General features: G+C 33.3%; 1 protein-coding gene across 23 annotated transcripts in view; it reads left to right on the forward strand.

The window, feature by feature from the left end:
- Cspp1 (centrosome and spindle pole associated protein 1) overlaps positions 1 to 16,399 on the forward strand; it is a 142,098-nt gene that overhangs the window by 48,193 nt on the left and 77,506 nt on the right. For 7 of the 23 annotated variants that reach the window (XM_021256047.2, XM_021256044.2, XM_021256051.2 and 4 more), the window contains 6 exons: positions 985 to 1,053; positions 2,209 to 2,289; positions 3,637 to 3,735; positions 4,617 to 5,056; positions 13,376 to 13,474; positions 14,877 to 14,947. In XM_021256047.2, the coding sequence (XP_021111706.1) occupies positions 985 to 1,053; positions 2,209 to 2,289; positions 3,637 to 3,735; positions 4,617 to 5,056; positions 13,376 to 13,474; positions 14,877 to 14,947 (859 nt within the window). The remainder of the gene's footprint in view (positions 1 to 984; positions 1,054 to 2,208; positions 2,290 to 3,636; positions 3,736 to 4,616; positions 5,057 to 13,375; positions 13,475 to 14,876; positions 14,948 to 16,399) is intronic. The other 16 variants (XM_004842088.4, XM_087190430.1, XM_013071232.3 and 13 more) reach the window with 9 other exon arrangements.

Genomic DNA, 16,399 nt, shown 5'->3' on the forward strand with positions numbered 1-16,399 from the left:
CATTTTACAAATTGTGCTGCTATAAACATGAGTGTGCATATATTGCTGTGGTATGGTACTTTTAATTCTTTTGGGAAGATACTAAAAAAGGGAATAGCTGGGTAAAATAGAACCTCTAGTTTTAGTTTTTTGAGAAACCTCCACATTGATTTCCACAATGGTTGCACCAGTCTATACTCCCACCAATAATAGAGTTCCCTTTTCCCCACAGTCCTGCCAACATTTGTTATTGCTTGGTGTCTGGATAATAGCCATTCTTTCTGGAGTGAGATGGACTCTTAGTGTTGTTTTAATTTGCATCTCTTGAATGACCAGACTCACTATGCTTTTTTAATCACTGTTTCCATAATGTTTTGAATATAGTGCTATCGTAGTAGACCTAGTATATTGTATTGCAGTTATTCGTTTAAATGTCTGTTTCCCTAATTGAATTGTATAGAGGGAACATAGTAGAGAGAACATAGGCTTAATCATTGTCTCCTTTTCATCAAAAATAGTACCTGAAAAGCATTAGATGGTTGATAATTGTTTTTTTTTTTTTTTTTTTGGTGCTGGGGATCGAACTCGGGTCCTTGTGCTTGTGCAGCAGGCGGCGAAACCACTGAGCTAAATCCCCGGCCCTGTAATTGTTTAATAAATAAAGGCCTAGAGCTAGACAGGCTAACATGTATTGATTGATTTAATCTTCATACCTAGTGATGCAGATGATATTATCCCTGTTTTATAGATGAAGATACTGAGATATAGAAGTAGCTTATTTCAATTTGAGTACCAAAAAATTGGCGATTGCATATACTTTTCACTATCTCGTGTATTTGCTTTATAGTATTCAAAGAGATTTTACTTTTTTTTTTTAATCCCCCTTGGTCCTTATTTATTTATTTATTTATTTTTGAGACAGAGTCTCCCTTTTGTAGTTCAGCCTGGCCTTGAACTTATTTTGTAGCCCAAGCTGACCTTAAACTTGTGGTTGATCTTCCTTAGATAGTGCTGGGATTGCAGGTGAACTCTACCATGCTCAGCTCAATCCTCCTTGATCTTATACCAGCTTTGGTAGGTAGTCAGACCAGGTACCATTCTCATTTTATGAAAGAAAGTGTATCGGAGAAGTTAACTGACTTGCTCAGTGTTGCATAACTAATAAGAGTTGGGCTAGTCGTACAATGTAGGGCTTTTGATTCTCAGTCTAATACTTTACGCACTATCTCACTTAAATGTTTAATGAACACAGCTAGAACAGTGTTCAAGAAACAATGTTCAAGCCAGTTGTGGTGGTACATGGCTGTGGTCCCAGAACTCAGGAGGCTGAGGCAGAAGGATCATGAGTTTGAGGCCAGGCTGGGCAACAGAGCAAGGATCTCTCTCAAAACAAATAAACAAGCAAGGGTTGGCTGTCTTCAAGGCAAGGTGACATAGGAGAGGGGCATCACAGAAGAAAAGCAGTCCATGGTAGAGCAGGCAGGAAGCAGGAGGCAACAGCAACAGCAACAAGCCTCCCTTTCTGTTTTATCCTATCTAGGCTATAAGCCTTTGTGGGTGGTGCCACTCACATCCAGAGTGGTTTTTCCTGTTATCCACACTCAGAACTATGCTAAACCAATCAGTTGACTAATTTAAGCTATCACACCCTTAATCCATAGTCACACACCCTAGATCTGGGTACCTCTGAAAAGCTCTACCTATGAATGCATGAAGCTTTGGGAGGGCATCTAGATACAAGCCATAACAGAAAAGTAGAAAAAACTTGTGGGAATCCATAAGAGTATTTGTGAGGAAGTTTAAATTTTGCCTTAAGACCAAAAGAGCAGTAGAGCACTGAGAATAAAGAATATGTGCCTAGAAGAGGAATATAATTTGAAAAAGTTTCCCATTTATTATGCTTTCTTAATTATCTTGAATCAAATACATATATACATATACATGCATATATATGTCTACATATTATACACACACATATATACACATATATACATATAATGCAAAAGATTGTCCTTTTTAGGGAATTATTGATTGTAAAAAAAATTATCTTCTTTTTCAATAACTTTTGATGTGGACTCTATAGATTCATAGTTTCTATCTTCATCTCCATTTCATTCTTTTGCTCTGCAGGCTATAATAGTTTAGAGTATAGAATGTAAATACATGCTTATGAAATATTTTACAAAGGCAATTAGGTAATATATTTTTTTAATGTGTGTATATATACAGAAAAATTTTCTATCCATGGGTGAAACAGATTCATCTACTCTGGGAGTTTCTCTTCCTATTGGTGAGAGGTTATCTGCCAAGGTAGGTGGGTAAGAATACTTATTGTGGGTAGTAGTTTTCTGAGACATCAAAATTGTATTTCTAATTTAAGTGCTCACAGGTTACCATATTTTCCCATACTAGAATATATTTCTTTTTTAAAAAAATCTATGGAGTCTCTAGTTGTGCTGTTTAAAAAGTTTTTTGAACATACTTATAATAATATGATATATTTCTTTAGTTTGTTAATTCTTTTATATGTGATTATACTTAAATGGAATATTCAGAATGTATTTTTTTCAGCATTAGTTTCTGAACCACAAAGTTTATGCTATGGGCCAGTGATTTAACTCAGTGGTGCTGCTGCTTGCCTTGCCAGTGCAAGGTCCTGGGCTCAATCCCTGGTACCAAAAAAAATAAGTTTATGCTAAGGCAAAATTATCAGTCAAATGAGTGGATATGAGAGTATAGTGAGCTTCTATGAGGGTAAGGGTTGGAGCTATTTGAATGTGTGCTTCTAGTCCTATTTTTTAGAGGTGGTAGCACTATAACACCAATAACACTACATACCTCCTGTATACACTCAATTTCCAAGCAAGATCAATATGTAAAGCAAAAGGATAGTAAGTTTCAAAATACAGTCCTAATTCCTTTAATACTCTTTTAGATTATGTTGTTTCAGTGACATTAGTGGTATTCAAAATTTAAAAACATTCCCTAATGTAATATTTATGTACTAATAGAACATTTATATTATAGTATTTTAGTGTGTATATAATTTTACCTTTTTGTATTTAAAATATAACAAGAGTCCTTCTTTAATCTTGGGAAGGAATTGATTAGCAGCAGGTGTTTTGGGAGTGGATTTGGGAGTTAGGGGAAGGAAAGAAGGAGTTGTCCTTGAGAATGAATGTTACTGGGTCTATGTTTTTGGAAATGTGCTAAGGACAGACTTCCTGGAAAACGGAGTTATCATATTTACTAATGGAAGAGATTTATCAATGCTATTGCAGGGTGTACCTGGTTTGTCTAGGATTGTGTTGGTAAAGAAATCTGCAGTTTGTGGATTTATGGGGAATAGCTCTCTGGAAAATGTCATCTAATTTCTGTAATTACTGTAATATAAAGTGGAAATGTTCCATAATTAGAGTTCTTATATGTTCATGGACCAAAGCATACATATCTCATGTGGCAAAAGAGATGTGGGGAGCTGTGATGATGGTCAGATTTCTCCCTTTTAGTCCTGTTCCTTGTATTGATTTATATCCTTGAAATTATTAGTAAAGCTTGGTTCTGGGTAAAAGCTTTGATTTGTATGATTCTGATTTGATATTAAAATAACTTTTCCTGAAGTTGGAGTTAGCATTGCTTTTTGATTTCTGTTTTAAGGAAAGGTTGAAACTTGAACGAAACAAAGAATATAATCAGTTTCTCAGGGGTAAGGAAGAATCCAGTGAAAAGTTCAGACAGGTAGAAAAGAGCACTGAGGTGAGTTTTACTTTTAAAGTTTTAATACCCCAGGGCGAATATTTTGTACTTATTTGAAAAGCTTTTTATATTTTAGATAAGTGACCTGGATTTTATGTCAATATTTGAAAAATTAAGCCAAACACAGAACATTTATTTTGGAAATTGTTTCATCTAATACTGACAAATTTATCTTACCTTTTTAAATGTAATCTCACTGGGGAAATTTAATTTTAGAGATCAGTTTTATGAAATAATTTTTGTTTTTAAATTTTTTTTTTGGTACCGGTGATTGAACTCAGGACCTTGTACTTGTGCAGGAGCCACTGGAACCACTGAGCTAAATCCCTGGCCCTTATTTTTAAATTTTTAAGTGAAATTTTTTTTTTTTTTTTTTTTGGTACTGGGGATCGAACTCAGGACCTTGCTCTTGCTAGGCAGGTGCAGTTCCACTGAGCTAAATCCCTGGCCCTTAAGTGATTTTTTTTTATATTGACAGTTTCTAGCTATTTATGTATATATATGTATTTCCCAAATTTTAGGATGGTTGATGTTATTAGAGCCAAAACTTTTTTACTTTCTGTGCTCTTTATGTTGAGGAAGAATTTAATTTGAAATATTTTGAAGTAATATTTAACTGCAAAGATATGTCCAGTATCTCCTGGGATAGGAATTTGCATTTAGTTTGTCTTCTGTTCTTATAGCCAGTTATTCATTTTACTGTTATCTGTTTATTAATATTTGATGTTTTATTGCAAGATAAATTTTCCTTGAAGTTTTTTTCTAAAGAAAAAATATTTCTTATAGGTGCTTAAATGTCAGAGTTGAGTTTAAGGCTTTACTTGTATTTTAAGAGATAGTATCTCATTGATTTATTTCTTTTTCCTTTTTTAATTGAACAGTCCAGGAGTCAGAGGAGTAAAAATCCTGTTAGTCAAGTTCAATCTGATTTACCTTCACAAATACAAACATCTTGCTCAAATTCAGAGGGTCCCAGGAGAGATGTCTTAACTCCTTCAGAGACCTATGAACAACTTCTAAACCGAAGACGGCTAGAGGAGGACAGATATCGACAATTGGATGATGAAATTGAATTAAGGAATAAAAGAATTACTAAAAAAACTAATGAAAAAGTTGGTATTTCCAATACAAAACATCAGAGGTTTGCCAGCAAGGCTGGTGTTCCAGAAAGAAGATTTTGCAGGTTTCATGAGGATCCCGTTTTTGATAGACAGTATTGTAGACCAGACCAAGATCCTGAAATAAGTGAAGAAATGGATGAGAGGTTTAGATATGAAGGTGATGTTGACAGAAGACTTTTGAGAGTGTATACAAATGACAGGTATCTACCACTTTGTTTTTATTTTCTTATTTATTTAATAATGTGTTACTTTTATCAGTATTATTTTAGGTAGTGGCAGTTTCATTTGATTTACCATATAATTCTAAGATACTATCAGTTTTATAAAGCACTGTTATTTTATGAGCCACCAGGGGCAAAAAGTAATCACCCAAGATGGAGACCCTCTTATAAAGCTGAAAACCTAAAAGCTATACCTTTCATGTGAAGATAAATGAGAAGTAAACATGCCCACAGTGGAGACAGAAAGGAAACTTCTACCAGGCATGGTGAGGCAGGAGTATTGAAAGTTTGAGCCCAACCTGGGCAACTTAGTGACTTAGTGAGACCTTGTCTCAGAATAAAAAATAAAAAAAGACTTGGGGATATAGCTCAGAATGAAGTTTCTGGGTTCAATTCCTAGCACTGCAAACAAATCAAAACAAAAATGAAATTTCCATGTCTCAAGCTTGGCATCAGGTAGAGAGAGTAAAAAAACTAAAATCTTTCCTGGCAGTTTGAAGTGTAAACCAGTATACAGGTTCACAGTCTGAATTCATGCTGCCAGTAGTATCCAAAAAACCTCAAGACAAGAATTCAGAATGTCTTGCTTGTCCCAAATGACTGACAGGAAAAAAATAACTGTTCTCTGCCGTAACATGACTTAAAACCAGGTTGATGGCCATCCCAATTCAGATGTTAAAATATAGGGAAAAAAGAGGCAAAGTAAGTGAAATATAGTTTATTCCTTTAATATTCACGTATTCTAAGTATCAGTATGTTTGTTTTTGAGTCATTTATTGAACAGTTGTCTAAGTGAAATGGCATTATGTTTTTATTGGAGTTTTAGGTGCTTTTTATTTCTTTTGAATGATTATATTTGTGGAAGTATTTATAATTACTACAGTGAGGTCTTATTTTATGGTAATATTCATCTTTAATACTGAAAATTTGGACATATATTTACCTAACTTTTAGAGATAGAAATATCACAGAGTTCTGTATTTGTCATTGACTTGTTAAATTGAAAGGGTTAAATCTAAACTTTGAACAGTTTACGGGATCTGTTTCATTTATTAATCCAAATAATTTACTTTTTTAGAATTTTTAGAAAATTTTCTCGGATAATACTGCATCTTTAAGTTTTCTAAATATGATAATGATACAAAGGTTTTCAGTTCTTTTTAGTCTTTATTTTGTAGCTGTTATGTCCTATTCACACTGTTTTTTGTTGTTTTTTTTTTTGCACGGGGTGGGGTACTGAGGATTGCTGGGAGCAGTGAGCTACATCACCAGGCTTTTAACATTTTATTTTGAAATAGTATCTTGCTAAGTTGCTCATGCTGATCCTCTTGCTCCCAAGTAGCTGACTACCACACAAGGCCACAGTATTTTTTAATATTCACACTGGTTTAGGTAATTTGAATGAAGGATTTAGAATTTTGGAATTCCCATTGTAGCTTCTCTGATCTGAATCTAACTGTACTTCAGAAAATGATCCAAATCCTGTAATGTATTTCACTTGTACATGAAAGTACTTATATCTGAAGGCAATCAAAATTGCCCTAACTAAACGAACTCTCATTTGGAGAACTTCAAGTAATCTTGGACCCTTGGTGATGCTTTCTTTGTACATGAGAACTTTTTTCCTTTATGTTTACTTTTAGAATGTAATGTATGCATACCTTTTGAGATATGCTTCTTTAAAAAAAATTGTAGCTTTTATAATTAAACCTAGTGATAATTTTATACATGAATTAACAAATGAATCCTATCCTAGTGATTTGAGAACTATCTTACTTTCTCATGTAATTTGTAAATGAAATGAACTCTTTTTTTGGGGGGGTACTGGGGATCAAACTCGGGACCTTGTGCTTGTGAGGCAGGTGGCGGAAGCACTGAGCTAAATCCCAGGCCTGTGAACTTTTTTTTTTTTTTTCTCTACACCAGGGATCAAACTTAGGACCTTGTGCTTGCCAGACAGGTGCTGTGCCACTGAGCTAAATCCCTGGCCCCTGAAATGAACTTTTTATATCAGCTTCCCCAATTAGTAGTTTGAGAATAAATATGTGGTTGAGTTCTTCCACAAGAATGTAAGTCTAGTTAAACATGAATATATTTCTTCAAAATGTAAGTCATATTAGCCAGATGTGGCAGTGTACACCTGTAATCTCAGCTCTCTGGGAGGCTGAGGCAGGAGGACTCAAAGTTCCAGCCCAGCTCTGGCAACTTAGTGACTTAGCAAGACCCTGTCTCAGAAGAAACAAAATAAATAAAAGAGGGCTGGAGATGTGGTCAGTGCAAAGGCCTTGGGTTAAATCCCCATTACTGAAAAGAAGGGAAAAAGAGAGAGAAAAGAGAAAAGTAATATTACTTGTGTTTTGTTAATGTATCAGCTGTCATATATCTTCAAATGTTAAGGTGTTCCACATATATCTTGAGGGTAACAAGTTATTTCCAGCCCCATCTCCCAAATATTTCACATCAGTCATTTAATAATTTATATTTATTTAATAGGAAAAATGGTTAGGATAAATGACTCTTAAGTGAAAATTTGAGACTAATGTACAAAATTAATTTTCTTCATTTTTCTGAGTTTCTCTTTTTCTCTTTTTTTCCCCTCTTTCTAAGTCAGTCTCTGATAAATTTTATGCTTTATTTTATATTTTTGACTTTGACTTCTAATTAACCTATAAATTTTTAATGTACAATAATGTATTTATTTAAAGATGAGAAAGTGAATTTTCTTCAAGAAATAATACTTTTTTAAACTCATTACCATGAATCACTGGCAATATTTTTACATAATTAACAAGGTGGTTAGCACTGTGAATGACAGTTGCATTTAGTGTATTTCCTTTGTTTTTATATGCTTGATAATCTCAGTAAAATTTATAGTTTTAGGAACCTTCTGTAGTTGAATGTCGTAGTATGCCTTTTGAGCCTTTCTTTTTGAGCAGTCATCCTGTTCTTTTTAACATGAAGTTTATATGTTATCTTATGTTTTTAGTGTGTAATGTTAATAAGTAAAAGTTTTTAGTATTACAATGCTGTTTTTAGTTTCTGTGTGATTAATGTGCTCAGGAGTTTTATTTTACTTAAATCTTGATATTTGCTGTTTATAATTAGTAGTCATTTAATATAATTCTGAAATAGTACTCCCCCTGAAGTTGGAAATCTCTGTTAGCCACATAGATGTACGTAGTGTAGGACATTCTTTTAAGCTTAACGTATAAAGTATAAGTGGGGAAAATGGCTTATTAGACTTTAAGTTACCTAACTTGGGGTTACCTTTTCTTCTTTTAATAGTTTTCATTTATCTTTGGGTAGGCCATTTAAAAAATTGTTTTTCTCACTTTGAAGATAGAGTTGAAAATAGAAAAGACTATCTTTAAAGTTTCAGTTCTTGGGAAAGAACTGAAAACAATAAGAAAAAGCATTTCAGAGTTTTTCTTTAATTCTTATAACAATAGTACATTTAATAGCAGAATTCATTTTCAAGAGAGAAATTTTTGATATAAAAATAAAATGATATAGTTACTGTTATTATCAATAAGATGATTTCTTGCCAGGTGTGGTAGTGCATGCCTGTAATTCCAGCACCTGGAAGGCTGAGGCAGGAGAATTGGCATGAATTTGAGGTTGGCCTGGGTTCCATAGTGAGTTCAAGGACAACTTGAACTACCTAGCAAGACTGTGTCTCAAAAAAAAAATTTTTTTTTATTGTTTCTTTTAAGTAAGGAGAAATTGGATTTTTCTTTCCAATGTGCTGTATATCAATACAGGAGCAACAGGTGGTAAAAATTTTATTTTTATCATGTGTTATTATTGATAATATAAACACTGTAAATTTACTTCTAAAGTAGAGTGGCTTATTAATGAAACAGGAGAAGGTATTATCATTTAGAAATTGTTTTATTCCTATTTAAATTAGATGGTTGAAAATACCTGTGGTTTTGAACACTTAGCTTTATTTTTTTTCCCCCCCTTTTGTATTTTTGAGATAAGGTCTCACTGTGTGTGTAGTTAAGGCTGGCCTGGAAATCACTAGGTAGCCCAGGTTGGGCTCTGAACTCAGGATCTCAGCCTCCCAAGTGCTGGGGTTATAGACATTTGGCACCAGACTCAGCTTACTTGCTTTATTTTTGAAGATAGGTTTTTTTTTTTTTTTTTTTTTGGTACCAGGGATCGAACTCTGGTCCTTGCGCTTGCAAGACAAGCTGCGGAACCACTGAGTTAAATCCCCGGTCCTGGAGAGAGTTTTAAAAAAATCGATGCATTAACATTTAGGGTAAAACGTTGGTTTTGAGTTTGTATCTGTGTTCTTAGGGCATTAAGATTTTTACCTCCTCAACTAAAGTTGTTGACTCATGTCTTTTTAAGGAAATAGGAAAGAAGAAAAAGGGAAATCATTTGGCAGTTACTTCATTCTTTCAGTCATATTCTGATTTTCATTCAAAGGAAGCAAAGTTTCTCTTTTATGAAGTCTCCTTTTCTGGCAAAACACAGTGGGTTGAGGTGTGGTAACTGTACTGTTTATTTAAAGCCATGAAATATATAGATAGATTGCTTCTGGGTTACAGGAATAGTTTTAATTTGGTGTTCTGGCTCTGCAGGTCTAATAGCTAAACAAAAGGCTTCCCAGGAACAAACAACCTACAATGAATCCCTGGACTTTCCCTAAGATACTTTGTGAGTGCATTAGTCCTGGATAATATCATTAAGGAGTAACCCTGTAATGGCTGGAAAAGTTGTTAATGAGAACTAAGAGGATTGCTAAGAATAATTAAATGCTAAATTTCTTAGATGGAAGTTTGAGGAAAGCTGCATTATTGAAAGGAAGATTAGTAAATGAAGGAAATTCTGTGAAATTTTAGGGATTTTTAAAATAGAGAATAAGGTAGCTGACTTTACAAATTATAATTGGGTTTCAAAGCTCAAGTTATCCTTCTTTTTGAATGTCTTATATTAGTAACTAAAAATATTTATGGAATATCTATTTGTAAACAGTAATTCTTCCTTAATTTAACAAAGATAAACAAATCATTATTGTTTAATAAAGCTGAGTAGGATGCCTTAACATCTCATGATCTTTTAAGTAAAAGTGAAAGATCTATAGGCTCTAAAGACCTAGTAGTATGATCTTTTAAATGAAATGCATATTTATGTTCTTTTTCTTGACTAAATGTTTCTCGCATGTTGATTCTGTTATAATTATCAGTGACAGGTGACTTTTATAATCTTGTTAATGATTTTGTTTCTTCAGTGGAAGCTACACCTTAGAACATCTTTTATATGGACTGTTTACTGGGAAATATTTGTGGTTTTATTATAGCTCTTGGACATAAGTAAAATCATTTGTTAAATTTCTTGAATTTAGAATGAACTTTGAAAATGACCTCTTGCGCATATAGTGTTTGGTTTCTTAAGTTATCTTTATATGCTGACACATATTTAAGTGTGTATGCTTTGATATAGCTGTATAAAGATAAGCTAGAATTGTTAATCCAATTGTCTTTAGACAACTAAAAATGCAGGAAGCCACAAGCTTTTTGGTAAAATATTTTTTCTTTCTTTGGTAAATTTTATAAAAATGTTTTATAAATGACCTTTAATTCTAGAATTCCAAGTTATGCTTTAAAAGTTTTGCAACTTTAAATTTCCCTGTTTAAAATTTTCATTGATATGGCTACCGCTTTGCCTCATAAATGCATTTATTTTTGTGTATTGTGTCATGGCTTCCCAAGACCACTCCTAGGTTTGATGATTCTCTAGGAAGTCTTCTTAGGATTTGTGTATTGAGCTGTGTATATAGTTGTAATCATGGCTATGTGTATATTTGTAATCATGGCTGTGATTTACTGCATTGAAAAGATAGAAAGCAAAATCAGCAAAGAGAAAAGGTGCATGGGACAAAATCAGGAAGAAAGGAGACATGAGCTTCCCAGATCCCCTCCCAGAGAAGTCACACAGGAGATGCTTAATTCCTCCAGTATTGAATTGTTGACTACATAAGGAAATATCTGCTAGGAAGTTCATTTAGATTCAGTGCCTAAGGTTTTTATTGGAGACTGGCCATATAGGCACCCTTTTCTTATCATGTACTAAAATTCCAGATTCCTTGAAGGTGTTTTAGCATGAGCTATATTGTTTGGGCACATAGCAATAGTGAGCTGCTCTTATTAATTATTGGAATGGTGAGAACTCTCCTAAAATCTGTGTTCTCACCTGATAGCCAAGGTTTATCTGTTGAGGGAGGCTTTTCTAAGGATAGGCAGTCTCTGCCTGCTCTGTTAAATCTTTTGCACATGTGTATTTTATAGAGCCAATATAACTAAACTTGGTTGCCTGGGATTGTTAATTACAAGTTTGAATTTTTGAATTTATATTTACGTGTACTTTCAGTTGTAGACATAGGAAACAGCACTAAAACTGATATGTCAGTTTAAAAGACAGTACCTAGACTTTAGGTTAGGTAAAAGCAAGTATTTTTTTGATAAATTTAAATAAATGTGAAATTCTTTTTTAAACTACCCGTTGAGAGCTCTGTTTTAGTATGGATAAAAAATGGAAGTCATTCACATATTGTGCCAAGACATTAACATTATTCAGACTAAAATACAAGTAATTTTTTTCTCCACAGATGATTTTGACAGTGGTTTGTGTGATGGAAAGAAGTAAAGAAAGAATTTTATATACTATATGTACTGCCAAAGTGAGCACAAGAATTTTATATACCGATTCTATCAGAATGGAAAGTTCCTTTTCTGTTAAAACTAAAAATTGCCAGTTTTATTAATTTGATAGTGAAATTAATCTAAAAATACCAGTCAGTAGTTGTCTTACTTTCTTGATTCTGAGACACAAGATTTGATACCCACAACTCTTAAGAAGCAAAGGTTTATTTTGGTTCAATTTGTAGAGGTTTCAGCCCATAGTCCGCTGGCTCCAAGGCAAGGAGGCATGCCAGAAGAGCAATCATTCGTGGCATAGCAGGCAGGAAACAGCAAGGGATGAAGAGAGAAAGAGGGATGATATATACCCTTTCAGGCCATGCCCTCAGTGACCCACCTGTTCCTGGCAAGCTTCACGCCCTGACATCCCACCCAGCTATAAACCCATCAGTGAACTAATCCAGTGAGGAGAATCACACACCCATGATTCAATCACCTCCCAAAAGCCCCACCTATGAGTATGTGAGGCTTTGGAGGAACATCTAGATATAAACAGTAACCGGTACTTTAACAGTCATATTTCTATTAGTCCTCTTGAGAAAGACAATCTAGTTTTTAACTAACTCAGCAGCCCATAAGGAAGTAGTACTTATGAAATGCTGGTTTTCGTAGATAAGTTTTGGTATAAAGAAAGTTATGTTTGTTTCTGAGGTCTGCAAAATTAAACTTAAAAAAAAAATCAGTGTTTGCCAAATGGAAAAAGAAAATGTTAATTTAAAACATTTTTCATTATTTTCTAAAAAGGTTTTAAAAGAAGAAATTAGAAAAATATTCTTAATCTTTTCATTTCTGTTCCTGTAAGTAAAGAGAGCTGATTATGTCTACCCACAAATTGGCCTATTTGTTCATACTTTCCATTTAGCTTTTGGTAACATTTATTCTTTCATGTTATGTATGTGTTAGCAGATGTTATGGTTTTCTATATTTGATTTAATTTATTGGTAAGACTGCTGCTATATTTTAAGTTAAAAGGTTTATATATACAGTGACATAATTCCCAAAATTTGTGAATTTTAACTTAAAAATGTCTCATTTTGAATTTTAACTGTAGTCTTCATGAATGCAAGGACTGCATGTATGCAGTGCCCAGCGTAGTACTAGCATGGAGGAATTGCTCAATTATTCACTTATTAAGTGAATGATAGAATGTCTTACTTTAACTTGCCTTAAGTTTAAAAATATGTTTTATGTTTGTAGTTTGAAATTAGAATTTTCTAGAAGTTATATGGAAATAATTTATAATAATCTGCTTTAAAAACATACTAATAGGGGTGGGGTATGTTGATCTTACCTAGTTATGCAAGGCCCTGGGTGCAGTTCCTCAGAACTGCAAACCAAAGTAAACTAAACTGAACCAAACCAAACCAAACTGAACCAGAAAATCCCCCTTAAACTCTTAATGTCTGTTAAAACCAGCAGATCATACTTGAAACAAATCTCATTTGAATTAATTTTAGAATGTTTACAGTAAAACTTCATTATAATACTCTGTTCCTTTAATGTTTCCAACATCACATGTTAAAATCCTAAAGAGATGAGAAGGTCCACTGTATGTGGAACATGCTCTATAAGATAATGTGTTTTTAAGGATGCATGGGAAAAGACAAGGGGAGGTGCCTCCTATGGAAAATGATGGTGATATCATAGAACAATCAAACACACGAATTTCATCTGCTGGAAATGAAAGGTACAGTATGTGATATAAATTCTGCCCTTTAGTCACCACACTGTGAAACAGTACCTACCTAAAACTGGCTTATTGAAAAGGTAGAAAGATACAGTATATGAATAGCCTTCCTTCCTAGTGAGAAAGGAATTAAAGTGAAAAAAAAAAAGGTGAGGTAGGAGGTAGTAGTAAATAAGAATTTATAGTACTTTATAGCATTAATTTGAAGAACAAGTTTTTGCTTATAAAGCCTGCCTCATGTGTTCTATCATAAGTATATAAATTTGTTTGAAATAGGAGGGATATGCATGTAATTTAACGGAGTGAAAATCTATTTAAAATATCTTGGGAGTCATGATCATGCGCTTTGCCTGAAAATGAATTGAGAATAATCCTGCAGTGTGAATTTTTCTTTAAACCCTTTTTGATTTTCAGCTTATTGAGTAGATAATTTTTTATGCTTCCTTTATAAGTCAGTACTCATATGTTTGTCTTTCAGAAAGACAGGAAATAACTTCATAGCTTTTTAATCTTGATGCTTTCTTGTGTCATATATAAGAATAAATGGTTCTAATCTATGGTATAAATAAGATATTTTTATCATATGTCAAATGAGGTGTCTTCTTTTCTTTGAAGAAATATAGTATATAAAGAATATTTGCAATAAGAGAGTTTATTGTTTGGTCCTAATTAAATTTTCATTGAGAGAATTATTTCCCCATGTTTCTATCTGCATGGAAGTTTTTTTTTTTTTTAAAGAGATGATCTCCTTTGCTAAGTATGTACATTAGTTATAGTTTCTTTTTAAGAATGTATTATACATACTTATATCCATTTTTATTACTGGATAGCCACACTTATGAAAAAAGATTTTTTTTGAACCTATAGAGCCAGTGAAGCAGACTGAAGAATTGTATAACTTTGCTCTATAGTAAGGTTGACCTGGAAGTCTCAGTGTAGACCAGGCTGTCTTCAAACTTGAAATCCTCCTGCCTCAGCCTCCCAAGTGCTAGGATTACAGGCATATGCCACCACACCCAGCTAAAAGGTTATATTTTTATTGAACCTGAGTAAATTGGTATTTCACTCTATAAAGAAATAAAATGCCATCACTTACCGAAAAATATATGTATAACAAAGAAAGGCAAGGGATCAAAAGATGGGTAAGTGGGGGAAGGAAGGGAGGGAAGGGGGATGAAAAAAGAAATTAAGATCTGTTATGTATATGTACCAACTTCCCACAAGGAATGTAAGCATTATATACTACACACATGCACTAACAAAATAAAAATTTTAAAAATATGTAAATACTGTCTGTAGTACTTTGAAAGGGAATAACCCATATCTACATTTTACTCTTAAGTTTTTGGTTCCTGAACATTATCTAAATTTTAATTAATACTCTTTTGTTTCTTTGTTTTAGTGCTCAAGAACACAAACCATTCAAATCTACTAATCGAGAAATCTGTAGTTCTTTTGCAGGGATGCTCTTTGGTATGTACAAAATTTCCAAATGATTAGACTTTTGCAATATTATATGAAAGATCTTTAATAAGAACACAATGTTATAATACTACTTTTATTAATCATAAAAAACATTTATCAAGTGCTTACGTTAGGTACCATGCTGAACGTTTAATATGGACTGTATAGTTCTGTATAATTTTAAGGCTAAATAAGTGATGTATTTTCTTTGCATTATTGTAATCAAAGACATCTAGTTTTATGTTTCCAGGCTTTCCTTCAATCAGTGTACATGCATGATTTTTACAAGTTACAGAGTTCTTTTTTCCGTCCATTTAGCAAATTTTACACCAGAACAATTTTCAAAGTATATGATTTTGTCCTGTTTTTGCTTTGTCCTTGCATGTACAGGTAGAAATTTTTGATTTGACTGTACAGTGCCACAAAAATATGTTTCTTTTTGTAAAAGTTCTTGTACTGGGGATATATAGTTATGTACATATGTGTTCAAATAATAAGCCATTAATTAATTTTAAAACAACATAAGAATGCCCATGCATCAGAGGGTTTGCACTTTTTCTGGTATAGACATATATTTATAAGTATAACCATTAAGCAAACATTTTATATAATTTTATCCCATATTTGTGCCATTTTTCTTTGATGTGTTAGCAAAAATCCAGATGTCCTTGCCATAAAACCATACTTTCATCTCTTGCTACATTTTCCAGGTTTTACTGCATTCTTGAATGTACTTATAATTTCTTTCATGATTTTAAAAAACTTATTCAAAGGAGTCTAGACTCTGCATTTGATATTGTCAGAGAAATGTAAACAGTTCAAAATAGCCAAAAAAGGATCATATTGCATGGCATTCTTTGTCTGTTGGCATAGATATTACTTTCTGACCAGTACAATCTAATATCTAGTAATGGTACTATCCTCATAATAATATACCTGTAAAAACTTTCATCTCATTAATTGTGACAGATTCCCACCATTGCTGAGGTTTTCTCTTTTTTTTGCAATAAAACCTCAATGTATGGCATATGTTTGTTTCTTCAGCTGTAAATATGAGTAATTTATACAACACAAAAGGATCACTCAAATTAATATTTATTAGAAGTTCTGCATTTTTCAGTTCTTTTTTTAAGACAGGGTCTCACTGTGTAGTTCAGATGAGATCGGGCGCGTTCAGGGTGGTATGGCCGTAGACTCACTATGCAGTTCAGGCTGGCCTTGAACTCATTATGTAGCCCAAGCTGGTCTTGAACTTGTGGTGGTGATCCCCCTTCCTTAGTCTCCCAATTGCTGGGGTTACAGGCATGTCCCACTAAGCTCAGCTTCTCAGTTCTGTATGCTCATGTTCCATCACATTTCTTTCTATTATTGGCTGCTATTCTTCCTCTTGATCTTATACATTCATATCCAAATCTGCATTATGTTCATTGACTATATTGGCCACAAGTTTACATTCCCCTT

Source organism: Heterocephalus glaber, unplaced genomic scaffold (genome assembly GCF_053883595.1).
Source record: "Heterocephalus glaber isolate CG9 unplaced genomic scaffold, H.glaber_assembly_v1.0 deba00001553, whole genome shotgun sequence".
Taxonomy (NCBI): Eukaryota; Metazoa; Chordata; class Mammalia; order Rodentia; family Bathyergidae; genus Heterocephalus; species Heterocephalus glaber.